General features: G+C 46.2%; 1 protein-coding gene across 1 annotated transcript in view; it reads right to left on the bottom strand.

Annotated features, from left to right (window-relative positions):
• ENTPD6 (ectonucleoside triphosphate diphosphohydrolase 6 (putative)) overlaps positions 1–19,271 on the bottom strand; it is a 30,285-nt gene extending 11,014 nt beyond the window's left edge. Inside the window, 8 exon segments of the mRNA XM_012655048.1 lie at positions 96–171; positions 1,230–1,373; positions 3,669–3,745; positions 5,386–5,677; positions 5,680–5,709; positions 6,197–6,265; positions 16,950–17,034; positions 19,128–19,271. Of these exon segments, the coding sequence (XP_012510502.1) occupies positions 96–171; positions 1,230–1,373; positions 3,669–3,745; positions 5,386–5,677; positions 5,680–5,709; positions 6,197–6,250 (673 nt within the window). The 5' untranslated portion in view covers positions 6,251–6,265; positions 16,950–17,034; positions 19,128–19,271.
• Between the last annotated feature and the right edge of the window lie 854 nt (positions 19,272–20,125).

The raw sequence follows: 20,125 nt of genomic DNA, 5'->3' as shown, positions 1-20,125 counted from the left end.
GATCCCTCACTCGGGCATCTGGCCACACAGGGCTCCAAACAGCAGCACCACTCAGCGCCTGCCTCACTGCACAGAAGCGCTTTTGGCAACTCTACCTTCATCTGTTCCGTTCATGATGGAAACACAGTCATCTCCTACAAGGAAAGGCGATGCCTTAAATACTTCTTTCACCTAAACATAAAGAGAGACACTTTTTCACCTTTCAGAACTGAAGGTCGATAGCTTTGTTTTGCATCATGCTTTCAGAAGGCAGTAACACCACCCCAGAGGAACCTGCTGTGTTCCCAGGTAAAAATCTTAAAAATGTTTTGTTTAAACTTCTCTAATCCCCCCGTGAGGAGGTTCCTCAGTTAGTCCACTCCCTGGGCTGGCTGAGGCACATGCTGCCCTGGAGACCCCATCCTGAGCCGCTCTGGCCTGGAAGGGCTCCAGCAGACTGGATTGGCAGGCTGAGCCGGGCACACTGAGCCTGCTAGACCCCAAACGCTGCCCTGCTTTGGGACGTGAGATGAAGGAGCAGGAAGGCCTACAAGGTGAAGCTCAAACCTGGGACCTCCCATGAGGTATGGTGGGCCCTGCTCCAGGGGGATGGGCCAGTGGGCCTCTGGCTGGATTTCCTCTCCCACCTCCTAGCAAGTCTCTACAGAAGCTTCAGCACCTCTGCACCCCACCATCGGACTTTGTGAGGCCATCACCTCGCAGGGACACAGTCTGGAAGGGGTCTAGGGGCTGAGGAGGATCACTTTGCTTAGAGCAGTTCCCTAACTCCCGGAGGGGAAGATGCATTCCCAGCCCACTGCAGTGTGGGTGCTGGGGCTAAAGGGCCTCTTCAACAGCACATCTGAGTGCCAGACAAAGAGCAGGACAAGCTGTCCCCGTGGGGACCAAGCCAAGCAGGCTTGAGCTGAAACACCACCACCAAGTCCCTGGAGGGAGGGAAGCCCTCAAAGGCACAATGTACTTTTAAAATAATGTTGCTTTTCTCTTCATAAAACACAGATTCACGCTATAAAACATGAATAGCTTTAAATGTCCCAAGGAAGAAAATGTCATTCACCCAGCATCCCTCTACCTAAAGGTGATGCTGTGAACATCCCCAGGGCTTCCCTCTTCAGGAAGTATTTACGCATCCTGCCCGACTGCTCTGCACTGGCTGGGAGTTAAGTGTTTCCAGTTATCATTAGCCACCGGGGGCTGCCTAACGATAGTGGGGAAATGGCTGAGCTCACCTTTTGCAGTAACTTCTGAGCCTTCTCTCCGGGCAACAGTCGTAAGCCAGCAGTGGCCTTGAGGACCAGGGGCGTGGCCTTCCAGAAGTCGAAGGGAATGTCCTGTTTAGCAACATCCAGGAGTTCCTGTATCCCCTGAGCGCTCTGCAAAGGTGGTGAGAGCAAGGCAGGGTCTGTCAAATGCAGCACACAAGGTCACACATGCCACTTCTGCCTTTGTGGTTTATAAACATGATTTTTTCTACTTTCCAAATTGGCAAGAAATAGTGATGCAAGTGGTACTAGCATGCGTGTAGGGAAATGGGGACCAGGCAAACATAGAAGTGGCAGAGCAAAGACAGGTCAGGAGAACGAGCCTGCTGCTCTAACCCAGCCTGGCAGGCGAGGCCTAGCCAGCCCCATGCCGGCCTCACCACAGCCTCAGACAAGTCTCGGCTCGCCTGGATGTCAGGAAGGGAAGGTGTGGGAACTGAGGCATCCCAGGCTCCCTCACGGCACTAAATCTCACCAGTAACTGTGATACATCAAGGAACCACTTCACCTGCTAGAGTGCTCCAGACCCCAAAGCCAGATGAGGGCCTCTGTCAGTGTGGGTGTGTGCGGGCACCTTGGGAAAGTGGCGGGGCATATCCACAGGGGCAATGCCTGGGCGCAAGCGGGTGATGTCTAAGGGAAAAAGACACACTCTTTTTGCCCAGAAATCCCATTCTACGAAACTATCAGAGACGTCCTTGCACGTGTGAGCAAAGAGGTACATGTAGGATGACAGATTGCAGCCTTTCTGTGCTGTTAAGAGAAAGACTGGACATTATCTAGATATCCTTTTGGGGGGCACTGCAGTTCCATAAGTAAATGTGCAGCATGCGCTGCAATACCACTCAGCCAGAATGACCAAGGAGGCTCTTCACTTGCTGACGTAAGTGACTTCCAAGTTCAAAGACAAAAGCAAAGCGCATCACAGCGTGAACACCTCTCTATTATATATGCAAAACAAAAGGGGGAGAACGCAGATGCCTTTGCTCATGTACACATCAACCAGCCCTTGAAGGATACCTAAGAAAGCAGGGACATGGTCCCTGGGCAGCCTGGAGCGCAGGGGTCAGTGCTGTTATTGCCCTGGGGAGTGTGGACACTTGTCTCAACTGCGTGTGTGTTACCTATTCAAACAATTAAGGCTTTAACAATCCTAGGAGTTTATTCTAAAGATACCTAATTTAATCAAGTTTAACCTCGTGTTCACTCTAGAATCACTAATTTCAATTTGTTTTTTAACCAAGTGACAGGAAAGCAAGGCATAAACTACATAGTCTGAGACCAAGACAATGTATCAGCTCATGACTTAAGAAATACTTGAACTAAAAGGAACTTATGACTCTATTAGCCATGAATCTGTAGCCAGTTTCATGAGCACCTCAGTGGAAAATCAGGCATCCTGTATTAGCGTAGTTCAAATAGAAGTATAAGTGCTATGGACTTACAAAAATCATTATTTGACAGTTTAATTAAATCTATTTTATATTTATTTGGTTTTCTGAATTTTGCATAATAACGTTTTTTTTGAGACAGGGTCTCACTTTGTCACCCAGGCTGGAGTACAGTGGTTCAATCTCAGCTCACTGTAGTCTCAAACTCCTGGGCTACAGTGATCCTCCCACCTCAGCCTCCCAAGTAGCTAGGGCTACAGGGGCACATCACCAAACCTGGCTAATTCTTAAGAATTTTTTTGTAGAGATGGGGTCTCGCTATGTTGCCCAGGCTGGTATTGAACTCCTGGCTTCGAGTGGAGTGATCCTCCCACCTCGGCTTCCCAGAGTGTAGGCGTGAGTCACCACATCCGGCCCATAATACCTTTTTAAATTTAATTTTTTATTTCAGCCAATGTTTGCTATCTTTAATTAAAGAAACTGCAACAAAAAATTAAAAATGGGTTATGCAAAATATACAAAAATAAATTAGTGTAAAAAATTTTTTTTTCTTTTTAGAGACAGGGTCTATGCTATGTCTCCCAGGCTGGACGCAAACTCCTGGGCTCAAGTGATCCTCCCACCTTGCCTCCCAAGTAGTTGGGACTACAGGTGCACCCCACCCAGCCCAGCTTTAGTGTAAAAACTTTTAAATAACTGTCAAATAATGCTTTTTGTAAGTCTGTAGCATTTTTGCTTCTGAACAGCATCAATACTTTGGGACTCCATGTAAGGGGCTAGAGTACAGGTGGGGCGGGCCTGGGAGGTCAGGGGGACACCATTTTCCTCTGGGCTCATGTGCTACACCCCGTCTGTCAGTCTGACCATCCTAAACGGCATGAAGTGCCCCGGGCTGCACCATCGAAGATGCCTTCCTCTGCGAAGATGGCCTACCGCACTCAAAGGAAAGGAGCTGGCTTTAACACATTGCACAGTTAGATCTGACGAACAGACAGACATGACAGGAGACCTTTACCTTTTCAACGTCATCAGCATAAGCAGAGAGACCTGGCTTCAGTGCTTTGAAGGTTTCGTGGGTCAAAGTAGGAGTTTCTAAGGGGAAAATGTTTAATAAAAGGGTAAAATTATTAATGCCGACATAGATGTATGAAAATGTACAACTATGACTAGTTACACTTTTCAAAGGTGCATGGGTTGCAACACAGACCCATCCCAGAGTAGCAGGGGCCCCTCAGCTGTTTCTTGTCTAGATTCTGCCTCTTTAGCTCGGCTGGACCACGTGAGTATGATACCTAATGTTTTAACCAGAACTTTACTTTTTTAAAAAGGCAACTTTATTGAGGATAATTCACATACAAAAAATTGCATCCATTTAAAGTATTAAATTTTAGCATAGCTAATTCTTACTGATTCAACAAAGAGAAGAACAAGATAAATGACTCCAAACTGCAAATACGAAAATAACTGCCTTGATTTTGGAATGGATGTATTATAGGTTCTAAAGATTTGGGTTTTTTCTTCTTTTTAAAAGGTGGAGTGTTTTAAATTATTAGGAGTAGTCGGGACTCATGTGCATGCAGCAGGGAAACTGCTGTGAGGCATACCAAATTCAGACACAAAGACTCAGGAGGAAAAACCAGACCAGAAAAAATCAGGGACAAAACTTTTTGAAAGACTTTTCTCTCCAAAAACAAAACACTGGAACATGGCTATTAAAGGATCACATGCTGACTTGCTGCCTTCAACTAAGCTTCAAAACCATTTTTGGAGGTAAGTAGATATGCCATTTAAATATTTAACTATTGTAATAAGTTAAAAATAAAGCAGATGAAATGAAAAGTAAATAAAATAGGCCACACCAGCTTTGGAAAGTGTGACTAGAAGTGTCTAGTGCCAGAAGAGCAGTTCAGTGACAGAATGGCATCTGCTCCAAAGGCAAGAGGGTCAGCTGAGAACCTGAGAGGAGGGACACCCAGATGTGTGACCGGGACCTGCCCAGCAGAGGGCTGGAGGCACATGCGGAGGGCAAACCTCAGGGCCACAGGCACAAGAGAGACAGCGGGAAACTGCACCACGGGAGGAGACCTAGGCAGAGAGCAGAGGGAGGAACAGCGGGAAGAGCCGGGCGGCTGCCCACCCTTCTGCCTGAGGCCTCCAGTCCCCCAGAAGCACAGCTGACCTGGCCCAGGCTCCAGCTCCCTCTCCAAGAGGAGGGCCCTTTCCTCTGCTGTCCCTGCTTTCTGGGCCTGCGGCAGCTCCAGACTGACCTGGGTTCTGTGTCTTTGCTACTTATTTGACCTGCCTGGATTCCTGGTTCCCGTGGGCCCTGAATCTGGGGTCACTTCCTGCCTTAAACCCTCCTGACACAACCTACAGCCTAAGTCATGGTCCAAGCCACCTGACCTGCCGGTGAATGTGGGGAGGGGACAGACTACCAAGCACCCTCCAGGGTCTTGGCTGCCCTGCATGGTGGTCACCACTTGCTCAGGTTAAGAGCAACTTGGGACTCCTGGGAGATTTAGATGCTGGGTCCTGCCCACACCCTGCGTCAGCATCTCTGGAACCTGCATTTTGACAAGTTCCCAGGTGAGTCCGTGGCAGGGGGTCCAGCCCACACTCTCTTTCAAGGGGAGGAGATCCCAACAGCCCTGCTGTGAGAGGCAGAGAAGGCAGAGAAGGCAGAGCATGCGGCCTGGGCCAAAGAGGCTGACAGTCAGCTTCCTGCCGGGTACCTCCAGGCGGCCGATCAAACTGGAAGACGTGCACTCGGGTGCCGGTGCTTCCTGCGTCAAACATGATCCCGTAGAAGACCTCATGACCATGTGCAGCTGTCCCTGGGGGGCCGTGGGCCTGCTGGCCCCACCGGGCCCCCGAGGCCACCCCAGCAATGCTGAGGAAGGCCTGGGTGGCGGTGGCCCGGTGCCACTTGATGTAGGCGACGTAGATGAACAGGCCCACGCACAGCCCCAGGGGGTACGCGACCTTCGTCACCCTTAGGTTCCCGTGATTTGGTATTTTTCTCATTTCTTTGCCTGCCAAGGACTCTGCCGCTGCTGCTGGTGGAAATCGAAAGGGAGGAGAGGCAGGAACACCACGTTAGGCTGTAAGGTTCCAGCATGAGCCAGAAGTCCCTGGGCCAGGGGACAAAATGTTCAATCAGAAACTGGTCCACATTTTTCCCTTGGAATCAGAAGCTTCATTTGACCCTTGAAATGATTCTGGAAGATGTGATCCCCATTTCACCGAAGAGGAACTGAAGTTTATAAAGATGGATCACCTGCACAAGGTCGCACACCTTACAGGTGCTGAACTGGGCACAGACCACAGCTGCTGGCTACTCTAAGTTTCAGACAAATGGCTTTGGGATGAGTTGCTATTTATGTAAAAAGGCCACGTGTAAGTGGTATCCCAAAGCTGTTTGTGGGAATAGAAACGTTTATCCAATTCATTCCTTCAACCCTTGCTCATACTTCCATTTAGGCAATTGACTTTTCAAAACTTTCAAAACCCCGTCCCTCAAGCAACAGAGAGCCCCAGACAAACCTGATGTATGTAGGTCGTTTTTCTGGAAGTTTCACAACAGGTGCCTCTTTTCATTCACACAGCACATTCCTGTCAAGAAGCAATAACGTCTGTGTTTCTTCAAAGCCTATAAAATTCTACCTAGGTAGCAAAATAAATTAATTGGACACCATTATTTTTGGTTCAATATACCTCAAAATGAAAGCATTTGGGCTAGGTGCGGTGGCTCATGCCTGTAATCCTAGCACTCTGGGAGGCCGAGGTGGGAGGATAGCTTAAGCTCAGGAGTTTGAGACCAGCCTAAGCAAGAGTGAGACCCCGTCTCTTCTAAAAATAGAAAGAAATTAGCTGGACAACTAAAAATATATAGAAAAAATTAGCCAGGCGTGGTGGCTCGCGCCTGTAGCTCCAGCTACTCAGGAGGCCGAGGCAGGAGGATCGCTTGAGCCCAGGAGTTTGAGGCTGCAGTGAGCTAGGCTGATGCCAAGGCTCTTTAGCCAGGGCAACAGAGTGAGACTCTGTCTCAAAAAAAGAAAAAAAAAAAAAAAGTATTTGTTCAAGCTTTATCAGCAGCTCCTAGCACGAGGCAGCGTATGGGAACGTGAGGCTTCAAAGGACGAGAATTGAGGTGCCTGATTCTCAGGGATCCCCCATGATCGGGGAACATCCATCTGTCCATTCCTCACTCTCTCGGTCAGTCCTAGTGAGTGGAGTGGCCACCCCTACGGGAGAAAAAGACACAGAGGTGCCAGGCTGGAGGCAGGCCATGGGCCAGGCTCTGCCGCAGCTGCGTATGACCGGGACAGATCACCCCTCGAGGAAGCCAGTCCCCTCCTCCATGGGGTAGGGCTGCTCACAGGAGAGCTACCTCGGGACAAACTCCAGGGAGAGCACACACTGTGCACAGGCTTCACAGGGGGCAGTGATGGGCTGAAGGGCAGTGTAGCCGCACTGCTGGGGGTGGCTGGGAAACCCGCGGTGGGCCAACCTTGCGGCTGTCTGGGCAGAGCAGGATGGATGAAAGGGGACTTGGGGGAGAGCACAGAGCGCAGGTTTCCTCGGCCCCTCCTTGGGCCCAGGCCACACCTGGATGCCCTCAGGCCCACAGAGCTCAGGCCACACTCTGTGCCCCTAGCTGAGGGGAGAGCATGACAGAGCAGCCCTTCCTGAGCAATTGCCATGCGCAGGGCTGTGAAGAGGCTCCCCTGGCAGGAGCAAGCCTCCCTCCTTGCTGGCTCCTGCCCTACTATGGGCCTCTCCTGAGTCCTATTAATCTTGGGAGCTTCCGTCCACTCTCAGAATCATGTCTCGATCTCCTGCCTGGGCCTGCTCCTTGCTGGACTCTGCAGCTTCATCTTACCCTCTTTCCCCCTTGCTCATGGTACTTGAAGGACACAGCACCTCCCTCTGCCCTAGACCTCAGCTCCTCCCTGCCTCAGGCCCTCTGCATACACCGTTACCCATTCCCGGAATGCTTGTCCACCATCCTGGCCAACACCGTCCTCATCTCAAAACTCGGCTGAAATGTCACTAGCACCACCTGCCCTGGTGCCCCCAACCTGAGCGCACCCCTGTCACATGCTCTCTGCACTCCCTGCACCCACATCATCTGTAATGATGTCAGTGCTTGTGGGATTAGTTCCTGTAAGTCTGTGTCTCCCTTTAGGCTGTGAGCCTCCCGAGGGCGGGACTCAGCTTATGTTGTGCCACCCAGCATGGCACACAGGTGCTTATCTGGAATAGAAGAGGACGCTCCTCCACCCCCATCCATAACCACATCATCACAGGCACACAACCACCAGGCACACAAAAATGTTCCTGTTTAAAATCCTTTACTGGGGAGAGGACATAGCAAGATGGCAAAATAGGAAGCTCAAGGCCCTCCTTCCCCTACAGAATCATTACAAACCATAGCTAGAGACTGGCTAAAATATTTCATAGGAGCTCTGGAAAACAGTCAAAGATATGTAGCAACTAGGAGAATGGCCAATGAAGAAAAAAGGTGCGTTCAGGATGTTAGGAAATTGTGTGGTACTTTACTCACCCCTGCCCCACTCCTCCCCAGCACCACTGATGGAAACAGCAGCCCCGTTCTCAGTTCCTTTCCCCAAACTGGAGGGAGCAAAGCAGACCTTTCTGCAACCTCCTAACCTGTCTTGAACTGCCTGAGGAACAGATCTGTTTCGCCCGACACGGAGCTCACAGCTCACGCAGGAAAAGCTGCAGAGAGCAGTTGCAGGCACTGCTAGCAAAGCTGAAGGGCGGCTACAGACCCACATGTACCTGGGGTAAGAATTACAGGTGGAGAAATATAACAGAACTTCTAAGGACTGAGGTGGGGGTAGGGGGAGATTCTTGGGGAAAATAAGACATGTAAAAGCAGTCATGTATATGGGGGAACTGAAAAAAGCATATACACAAACCCAAGGAAGACACTTCCTCCGAAGAAATCTGGTAAGATCCTAAATCTTCATCCCAGGCTGGTCCCAAAGCTCAGGCAATCTTACTAATAAGTGAAGGTCTTTCCTAATAACAGAGGTAGTCTGCAAAGACTGGGAGGGGGACTATTTTTTCAAACGCCCAATTTTCAGCAAAAAAAGCACAAAGCATACCAAGAAACAGGAAGATATGGCTCATTCAAAGGAAGAAAATAAAGTGGAGGAACCCATCCCTGAAGAAACATAGGCATTGGATACACTAAAACAAGACTTTAAAACAGCTGTCTTAAATATGCTGAAATAGCTGAAGGAAAACACAGATAAAGAATTAGAAGAAATCAGGAAAATGATATATGACAATGAAATCAGTGTGTCAACAGTCAGAAATTGTAAAAAGAAATCAAACAGAAACTGTGGAGCTGGAACATACCATAACTGAACGGAAAACTTCACCAGAAGGGTTAATAGCAGATTTGAACAGGCAGAGGAATCAGCAAACTCGAACACGGGACATTTGAAATTACTGAGTCAGAGGATCAAAAAGAAAAAAGAATGAAGAAAAGTAAACAGAGCCTACAGGATTTATAGGACACTATTAAGTAGAACAATGCATACATTATGTGAGTCCAAGAAGGAAAAGAGAAAAAGAACAGGGCAGAGAGATCATTTGAAGAAACAATGGCTCAAAATTTCCCTAATTTGAGGAAAGACATGAATATAAACATCCAAGAAGCTTGGTAACACCAAATAAGATAAAGTCAAAGAGACCCACACCAAGACACAATATAATCAAACTGTGGAAAGAGAAAAGCGGAAAGCAGCAAGAGAAAAGCAACTCATCACATACAAAGAATCCTCAATAAGACTGTCAGCGAATTTCTCAGCAAAAAGCTTAGCGGCAAGAAGACCGTGGGATGATATACTCAAACTGCTAAAACAAAAAACCTGTCAATGGAGAATTCTGTACTCAGCAAAACTGTCCTTCAGAAATGAGGGAGAAATTAACATATTCAGATAAACAGAAGAGGATGGAGCTCATAACCACTAGATCTGTCCTATGAGATTGCTAAGGGAGTCCTTCAAGTTGAAATGAAAGGATGCTAGATGGTAATTAAAAGCTATGAAAAAATAAAGATCTCCAGCAAAGGAAAATGCATGGACAAATATAAAAACCAGTATTATTGTAAATGTGGTCTGCAACTCTACTTTTTATTTTCTTCAAGATCTAAAAGATGAATACATAAAAAAGTTATAAATCTATGTTAATGGGTATATAATATATAAAGATGTAATGTATGATATCAATAACAAAGGGGGATAAGTGTAGCTATAAAGGAGAAGTTATTGTATGTCACTGAAGTTAGGTTGGTACTAATTTAAAGTAGATTGTTATAACTTTAGGATGATATATATGTAATCTCTATGATAACCATAAAATCTATATAATATACACAGAAGAAAATGAGAAGGGAATCAAAATTGTCCCTACAAATAACTAAACATAAAGGAAGGTAGTAATGAAGGAAATGAACATAAAAGCCATAAGACACACAGAAAACAAAATGGCAAAAATAAGTTCTTCCCTAATCAGTAATTACTTTAAATGTAAATGGATTAAACTCTCCAATCAAGAGACTCAGATTGATGGATGGATTGAAAAACAGGATCCAACTACACTTGATCCCTGAACAACATGGGTTTGAACCACATGGGTCCACTTATACGTGAAATTTTCTTCCACCTCTGTCACACCTGAGACAGCAAGACCAATGCCTCCTCTTCCTCCTCAGCCTACTCAATGTGAAGAAAATAAGGATGAAGACCTTTATGATGGCCAGGTGCGGTGGCTCACACCTGTAATACTAGCACTCTGGGAGGCTGAGGCGGGAGGATTGTTTTAGTTCAGGAGTTCTAGACCAGCCTGAGCAAGAGCGAGACCCAGTCTCTCTAAAAAATAAAATAAAATAAAAATAAAACTCTAAATTAAGGGGCATTTAAATTTATGATTTTAATAAAAAAAGACCTTTATGATGATACACTTCCACTTCATGAATAAATATATTTTCTCTTTCTTATGATTTTCTTTTCTTTTTTTTTTTTTTGAGACAGAGTCTTGCTCTGTTGCCTGGGCTACAGTACCATGGTGTCAGCCCAGCTCACAGCAACCCCAAACTCCTGGACTTAAGCAATCCTTCTGCCTCAGCCTCCTAAGTAGCTGGGACTATAGACATGTGCCACCATGCCCGGCTAATTTTTTCTATATATTTTTAGTTGTCCAGATAATTTCTTTCTATTTTTAGTAGAGACGGGGTCTCGCTCTTGCTCAGGCTGGTCTCGAACTCCTGACCTTGAGCGATCCTCCCGCCTTGGCCTCCCAGAGTGCTAGGATTACAGGCGTGAGTTATCGCACCCAGCCAAGAGACTCACTTTAGATCTAAGAACATATATAGACTGAAAGTGAAAGAATGCAAAAAGATTCAAAGCAAATAGTAAGAAAAAGATAGCAGGGGTGACTATATTAATATCAGACAAAATGGACTTTAAGTCAAAAATTGCCACAAGAGACAAAGAAGGACACTACATAATGATAAAAGGGTCAATTCACCAAGAAGATAAAACAATTATAAATATACAGGCAACAAATATCAGAACTCCTAAATACATGGCGCAAACACTGACAGAACTGAAGACAGAAAGAGAAAATTATCAATGATAGTAGGAGACTGTAATATCCCACTTTCAATAATGAACGGAAAAACCAGACAGGATCAGTAGGGAAACAGAGGACTCAAACAACACTATAGAGCAATTGGATCTAACATTTACAGAACACTCTACCCAGTAACACTGGAACACATATTTTTTCTTAAGTACACATGGAACATTCTTCAAGAGAGATGATATATTAGGCTACAAAATATGTCTTAATAAACATTTAAAAAATCAAATAGTGCTTTTCCAAGCACAATGAAATGAAACTAGAAATCAACAGAAGGAAAATTGGATAATTCAAAATTATGTGGAAATTTAGCACACTCTTAAACAACCAATGGGTCAAAGAAGAAGTTGCAAGAAAAATTAGAAAATACCTTGAGATAAGTGAAAATGAAAACACAACATACTGACACTCGTGGGATGCAGCAAAAGCAGTACCAAGAGGGAAATTTATAGCTGAAAACACACTAAAAGAGAAGAAAGATATCAAACCAACAACTTAACATTAGGAACTAGAAAAGAACTAATAGAAAAGAACTAATAGAATAATAAAGATTAGATGAGGATAAAGAAAATGGAGAACAGAAAAACAAAAGAGAAAAGTTAATGAAACTAAAAGTTGGTCTTCAGAAAAATCAACATAATTGGCAAACCTTTAGCTAGACTGACAAGGGAATAAAGAAATAAGATTCAAATAACTAAAATGAGAAATAAAAGCAAGGACATTACTACCGATTTTACAGAATAAAAATTCTTATAAGACAATACTATGAACAATCATATGCCTACAAACTGGATAATCTAGATGAAATGAACAAATTCCTGGACACACAACCTGCCAAGATGAATCATAAAGAAATAGAAAATCTGCACATAACTATAACTAGTAAGGACATTGAATCAGTAATCAAAAACCTCCCAAAGCGGGGGGCAAGGGCAACATACGTAACCTAAACATCTATACCCCCATAATATGCTGAAATAAAAAAAAAAAAACAAAAAAAAAACCTCCCAAAAAGGAAAAGCCTGGACCAGATGGCTTTAATACTGATTGTACCAAACATTTAAAGAAGAATAAACACCAATCCTTCTCAAAATCTTCCAGAAAATTGAAGAGGGGGAACACTTCTTAACTCGTTCCATGAGGCCAGCATTACCGTGATATCAAAATCAGACAATGACACAAGAAAAGTACAAACCAATATGCTTACAAATATTTATGCAAAGATCCTCAACAAATACTAGTAAGGTAAATTCAATGGCACAGTAAAAAGATTATATATCATGACCAAGTGGGATTTATTCTTGGAATGCAATGATGGTTCAACAAACAAAAACCAATCAATGTAATACATCACATTAACAGAATGAAGCAAAAAAACACGATCATCTCAATTGATGCAGAAAAAATATTTAATAAAATCCATTGTATTTCATAATAAAAACAATCAACAAACTAGGAATAGAAGAAAACCACCTCAACATAGTAAAGGCTGTATATGAAAAGTCCACAACTAACGTCATACTCAATGGTGAAAGACTAAGAGCTTTTATTGTAAGATCAGGAACAGGATGCCTACTTTTACCACTTCCAGTCAACCTAATATTGAAAGTTATAGCCAGACTAATTAGGAAAGAAAAAGAAAAGGCATTCACATTAGAAAGGAAGAAGTATAATAACATTCCCTCTGTTTACGGGATGACGGAGTCTTATATATAGAAAACTAAAGATTACACACACACACACACACACACACACACACACACAACCTGTTAAGCGAATTCAGTAAGATTTCAGAACACAATATAAACACACATAAATCAGTTGTTTCTATACATTAACAATGAACAATCCAAAAAGGAAGTTAAGAAAACAATTCCATTTAAGATAGCATCAAAAAGAATAATACTTAGGAATATTGTCAAAGAAGGAGGTGAAAGTCTTTTACACTGAATATGATAAACACTGATGAATGAAATTAAAGATTACACAAATAAATACAAAGATACCACATGTTCACCAGACCAGAAGGCTTAATAATATTAAGATACTACCACTACCCAAATGATCTATAGATAGAATGCAATCTGTCACGATCCCAACAATTTTTTTGTAGAAATGGAAAAAAATCATCCTAAAATTCATATGGAATTTCAAGGCACCCCAAACTGCCAAAACAATCTGAAAAAGAACAAAGTTGGAGACTTCACATATCCTGATTTCAAAACATATTACAAAGCTACAATAAATAAAATAAGATGGTACTGGCATAAAGATAAGATATATAGACCAATGGAACAGAACAGAAAGCCCAGAAATAAACCCTCATATATACGGTCCAATAATCTTTGACAAGGGTGCCAAGATCACACAATGGAGAAACAGTCTCTTCTATAAATGGTATTGGGAAAACTAGATATCCACATGTGAAAGAATGAAGTTGAGAAATGAATTAAAATGGATTAGAGACCTATGTGTAAGACTTAAAACTATAAAGTTCCTAGAAGAAAACATAGGAGAAAAGCTTCATGGCATTGCATTTGGCAATGGTTTCTTGGATATGACACCAAAAGCACAGGCAACAAAAGCAAAAAAAAAAACAAGTGGGATTGCATAGCTAAAAGACTTCTGCATGGCAAAGAAAATAACCAACAAAATGAAAAGGCATGGGAGAAACTGTGCAAACCATAAATCTGATCTGATAAAGGATTAATAATCAGAATCGATAAAGGAATCCTAAAACTCCACAGGAAAAATGGTAATCTGATTAAAAACTGGGCAAACAGGCCAGGCACAGTGGCTCATGCCTGTAATCCTAGCACTCTGGGAGGCCAAGGTGGGAGGATCGCTCAAGGTCAGGAGTTCGAGACCAGCCTGAGCAAGAGTGAGACCCTGTCTCTACTAAAAATAGAAAAAAATTAGCCGGGCACGGTGGCACGTGCCTGTAGTCCCAGCTACTTAGGAGGCTGAGGCAGGAGGATCGCTTGAGCCCAGGAGTTTGAGGTTGCTGTGAGCTAGGCTGACGCCATGGCACTCACTCTAGCCCGGGCAACAAAAATGAGACTCTGTCTCAAAAAAAAAAAAAAAAAAAAAAAAACAGGGCAAACACATTTCTCCAAAGAAGATATACAGATGGCCAACAAGCATAGGAAACAATGCACAACCACAATGAGATATCACCTCATATCCATTAGGGTGGCCACTATCAAACAAACAGAACATAAGTGTTGGTGAGGATGTGGAGAAATCGGAACCCTTGTGCACTGCTGGTGGGAAAGTAAGATGGTGCAGCTGCTGTGGGGGACAGTGTCCAGCAATCCCACTTCTGGGTGTATACCCAAAAAGCAATCCAAATGTCCATGCACACATAAATGGATAAATAAAATATGGTATATACATATAGTGGAATATTAGTCTCAAAAACGAAGGAAATTTTGATATACGCCGCAACATGAATGAACCTTAAAGACGTTTTGCTACGTGAAATAAGCCAGTCACAAAAAGACAATTATTATTTGATTCCACTTATATGAGGTACCTAGAGTAGTCAAATTCAGAGACAGAAGGTGGAATGTTGGTTGCCAGGGGCTGGGGGGAGGGGGATGAGGAGTTACAGAGACAGAGTTTCAGTTGTGGGAGAGGAAAAAGTTTTGTGCATAGATGGTGGTTATGCTTACATAACAGTGTAAATGTACTTAACGTCACAGAATTGTGCATTTAAAAATGGTTGAAATGGTAAATTTTACATTATGTACATATTTTATAAAAATAAAAAAATCCTTCAATGGCTCTGAAGCCAGACAGGTAACGCAAAGGAGTTCTATGGGTACAGGACTAAAGGTAGTTGCGGGGAGGGGGTGGGGATGAAAAGGGCAGGGCTTGCTCATTGTGAAAAATTCAAACTGTTTTAAAGTTCTGGCCACGCTCAGGCCTCACTCTCTCAACAAAGGTGACAGGTCATGCTTCACTGAGATTCCTCCTGCCTTAAATGTTCTGGTTCTTTTTTTTTTTTTAGCATCCTATTCCTTTGGTCCTTTCTCCATATCCCTGCAAATCTCCCCAAGATGTTTACTACTGCCCTGAACCATGGCCACTAGGGACTCCTCCCCTGGGCTTCTTGGTGCTCCACACACCTTCGCAAAAATTATATGTGGAGTTGTTCTTTTGGGTCTGTCTCCCCTCTGGTTAGATGGCATCTCTCTGGGAACAGGGACCAGCTCACTCATCCCAGAACCTCCAACGCCAACACAAGGCCAGAGCCCAGCAGCTGCTCAGCCAACTTTGGAGAGGCCTGCTGGGGCTCAGAAGTTACTGAGGCAGAAGAGGCAGAGAGAGGAAGGTGCAGACATTGGGGATGCTCCAGACCCAGGTGCAGGCTGTTTGGGAGGAGCTGTTTGGCAGGAGGCAGCAGGGACCAGGCTTCCACACAGACTTTGACATGACAGCCTGACAGGAGAGGAGACAGGGCGTGTGCAATGCCGGCCCTGAGGTGGCTGATCTCACCCTACAGCTGCTTCTCTGAAAGGCCTCCCTTTGCTACCTTACCATCACCCAAAGTTTCAGGTTCCTAAGTAATCATTAAATGCTTAATTAAAGGTATTTATAGAGAAAGTTCTGAAGTGGTTATTTCTGGAAATGAACCGTGAGGACACGAAAGCAATACTAACAACTTATAACTGGAAGAGGTTTTTTTTTAACTTTAATTAACATCTAAATTTTTTTAAGAAGTCGCTGGTCCGGCGGCCGCAATCACTCACAGACTGTGCACACCCTACAGAGGGAGCATGAGGCCTGCACTCGCTGTTCAGTCTGCCTCAGCTGCCATGGGGACACGAGGCAACACCCCAACGGAGCACCGGGAGGGCGCCTCTGCCTACCGCCTCGACCCCCAGCGACTCATTGGGGACACATGCAGCAGACTCTGAAGCAGTGACCAGAGAGGGCACCACTGCTCGGCCTCGGGCACCTGGGGAACAACTCGCAAAGGGCAAAGCAGACCCAACCCTAGGGTGCCCAGGTGGCACGCGACAGGGACGCCCCCCCACCCCACCCCAGAGAAGGGCCGTCTGCAAGGCAACCACCACAAGGGGCCAGGGAGGGGTGCCTACTAAGTCAAGAGGACCACCAACCTCGCTGACGTCTAGAGGCAGAGGGCAGGAGTGAGGCTGGTGGATTCGGCACCCCCATCTCCCCACACCCTCCCACCTCCCATACGCTGCTGCCTTCCACACACCACCTATGGGCAGGGAGGAGAGGCCAGGCGCCTGCGGTACTATTCGGGCTAGAATGGCTCCTCCCTTGCTGGTGCGTGGCTTAAGGCCTGGTGGAGAGTGTGACACGAGCACATCGATATGCATCTGGTACAGTTTTATAAAACTGTCTTTACATAATGAAGTCCTATGTCCAATGTTAGTTTAAGAACCCTATTCTACACGATCAGATTAGCAGGTGGCATATCAAATTGAGGCAAAGTTTGTTCTTTATTAAATTTGTCTACCCATTAAAAAAATACCCTTTATATGCCATCTCCTGTGTCCAGGGCCACACAAGGCCAGTATCACTGCCTTCATTTTCCATAAGACAGCACCACAGCCCCGGGAATGTTTGGAAATAGACTTGCCTGAGACTGCTGGCACATGGTGGAGTACAGACCACAGTCCTGGCTTTGGTCTCCAGGTTGAAGGTGCTTTATCGCTTCAGTTGCCCTACAAATACAAGACTCTACTTTAGACAACCAAACACCACTCACGTGACCTTCCATACACATAATTATTAAAGTTACACACCAAAAAGTTCAGGATGGCATCAACAGAGCCCAAAAAGAACACAATATTGCGGGAGTGTAGAACTAGGCCACTTCCATGACTTTGAGGCCCAAAACTAAACACCAATTTCATTTCACTAGGCTAAGGTATTTGTCTACAGCTAACACACCTGCAGGAGGGGCAAATCACATTTCTGTGGGTACAACTAACACCATAGTGTGAATGTGTTGATCATGTCCTCCTGAGAAGGTCACTGTGGAAAACAACTCAAGCTCAGTTCAGTCTGTTCTTTAGAGGAGTGAGTGTAGGGTAAGGTTGTAAGGAAGGTACTCAGGAGGGACTGAGGGGGAGGCAGCGGTAGGAAGAAGGGCAACACAAAGGCAAACAGAGAGATGTGGCTCCTGCCAGGTGCTATCCTCTGTCAGGTGTAGGCAGGAGTCAGAGAGGAGAATCTCAGTGTGGAGCAGAGTTGTTGAGGCAGGAGCCTGCACTGTCCCCTGGCTAGCTTTCTAGGAGCTGGGGAAGACAGGCCAGCTCTTGGAAATACAAGCTCTATTTGATTTGGATTGGCAGTTGCCTACTCTGTTGGCCAGTTCCTTCCAGGTTTTCAGTTCAACTAAACGAAAGGGCCATGATCGCAACTGACTGCCACCACGCATACTTGAAAACGTATCCAAAAATAAAGCACATTAGCAAACCACCACTCATTCTCCTGGTAGGTTTAAATGGACTTTTCTCCCCTTCTCAGGAAGAAAATCCCACTTGAATCATTCTGTCAACACCATCTACTGTTTCCTTTTCACAGGGTGCAGTGGGAGGGGAGGCACTTTCAGAACTCTTTACCCAAAGGGCTGTCTACCTCTCTGGTTCTCCACATGAGGCTCCAGGAGGGAGACAGACACACACCATATTAGCCAACTGACTCTTTTGAGGGCAAGGGGAGGGGGACAAAAAACGATTTCTGAATTTGTATGCTTGCCAGCTTTTTCAAAAATGACTACATTGTCAACACAATGGTAACACCAACAGGGAACTCCCTGTGCCCCCCACCCCACTGCACCGTAGGCAGGAGGGAGAGCCCTTGTGAGCACATTCACCATCCACCTCTTCCCAAGGAACCTCCTTCCCAGAGGTTCTGGATTTCCCCAATGGGAGCCATGGGCTGAGACTTCCGTCTTATCCAGTATGATGTAGGATGTGTGGCTCAATACACATTATACTAAAACACAGGTGCCTGAAGGGACACCAAGAACTAACCAGGCACTTTCAGGTGGATGATTGCTTTGCTCTTTGCACTTCCAGCTGCACCTAAAATAAAAAAACTCTCCCTTTCATGGTATCTTGGCCCCTCCCATCTCTCCTTCCTCTTACACCCTTGAGGACAGTCCAGTATCCAGCTCTGTCCACCTCGGGGCCTTTGCTCTCCCTCCCTAGGTCTGGAGCACTGGTGGCTCACAGGTCAGCTCACTCAGAACCAGCCTGACCACTTATGAAAGCCTCTGGTCACCACACCAATTGCAGAGTTAATTGTCCTCACATCCTCAGTACTGTTTGAACAGCCTGACGTTACCTGTTTCCCAGAAATTATTACGCTGGGCTTCCCAGCTCGGCTTCGAGATCCAAGACTGCCCGGGCCTGCCCCTGTGCTGGTGCCTGCCCCTGTACTGAGCTGGGGGGCGGATCAGCAAATGCTGGTTGAATGAATGAATGCAGGAGGGCTGTGCGATCCCTAGGATTAGAGACTCTGCTATCTGACCCACCCTGTTGCCCAGAATACTGAACTCGCCCCCGACGGGTCAGCGGAGTCCAGACGTCCAGGGAGGCCTAATGGAGTAGGACAGGAAGGCAGCAAGAGGAGAGACCCGGAGTGCGAGTGACCCTCAGTGCTCCTGCACCCTGGGGGAGCCAGACCCTCCTCCGCTCCGGCCTCCGCCTCCAGGGGACCCGCAAGTGCACGCGAGGAGGCCCAGCTGCAGTTATCCTTGGCCGGCACACTCCACCGCCCCCGCATGAACCCCCGGCCCGCCGCTTACCCTGAACGACGTCCTCTGCCCACTACGGAGGGGGGTACCGTTCCCTGGGGAACAGGCGGCCAAAAGAAGCTGCTGTCCTCCTCTCCCGCCCGGCCGGCGCCACGGCGGCCTGCACCTGGGGGATACGACCCCACAGATCTTGAAAGCCGGGGTCCCGCCCACAAGCACGTCACGTCACGGGCTGGGCGGGGCGTCGCGGGCCGAGCCGCGCAGGCGCAACCGGGGCGGGCTCAGCTGCGCAGGCGCGGTCCTCTTCCCGTGGCCGCATCGAGCCTGCCTGGGTCTTCGGCGTCCACTGCGACCCCTCCGTGGCCGGGTTCCAGGGTTGTCTTGACTGATTTTTCTCACGATGCGGCGGAGCCCGCCCTGCTGTGGCTGGCAGGGAAGTTACCACAACCTCATAACTTTGGCCTGTGGAATTTCCCCGGATACCTCCACAGCTAAATTTCCTTTTTTTTTTGGAGACAGAGTCTCGCTTTGTTGCCCGGGCTAGAGTGAGTGCCCTGGCCTCAGCCTAGCTCACACCAACCTCAAACTCCTGGGCTCAAGCCATCCGCCTGCCTCAGCCTCCAGAGTAGCTGTGACTACAGGCGCGAGTCACCACGCCCGGCTAATTTTTTGTTGCTATTTTTAGTTGACTGGCTAACTTTTTTTTTCTATTTTTAGTAGAGACGGGGCGCGCTTGCTCAGGCTGGTTTCGAACTCCTGAACTCAAGAAATCCTCCTGCCTCGGCCTCCCAGAGTGCTAGGATTACAGGCGTGAGCCACCGCGACCAGCCTTTTTTTTTTTTTTTTTAAGGTAATACATGATAGAAAATGCAACCACTCAGAGTAGGCAGTGTGATCGAGAGTTCCACACTCTTGGCCTCATTTTCTGATGTCTTCCTAGAAGCCACCAAGGTTGCCGCCTCCTGACAGTCCTGGAATACAGGCCCAGTTTACTTATGGAGCCTGGTGGTGGGGGCTGCCCGGATGCTCCCAAATCTGTCTCCTTTTCT

Source organism: Propithecus coquereli, unplaced genomic scaffold (genome assembly GCF_000956105.1).
Source record: "Propithecus coquereli isolate 6110/MARCELLA unplaced genomic scaffold, Pcoq_1.0 Scaffold459, whole genome shotgun sequence".
NCBI classification, from domain to species: domain Eukaryota; kingdom Metazoa; phylum Chordata; class Mammalia; order Primates; family Indriidae; genus Propithecus; species Propithecus coquereli.
Note: the sequence above shows the minus strand (reverse complement) of the source record. Positions and strands in the feature narration are given on the sequence as shown.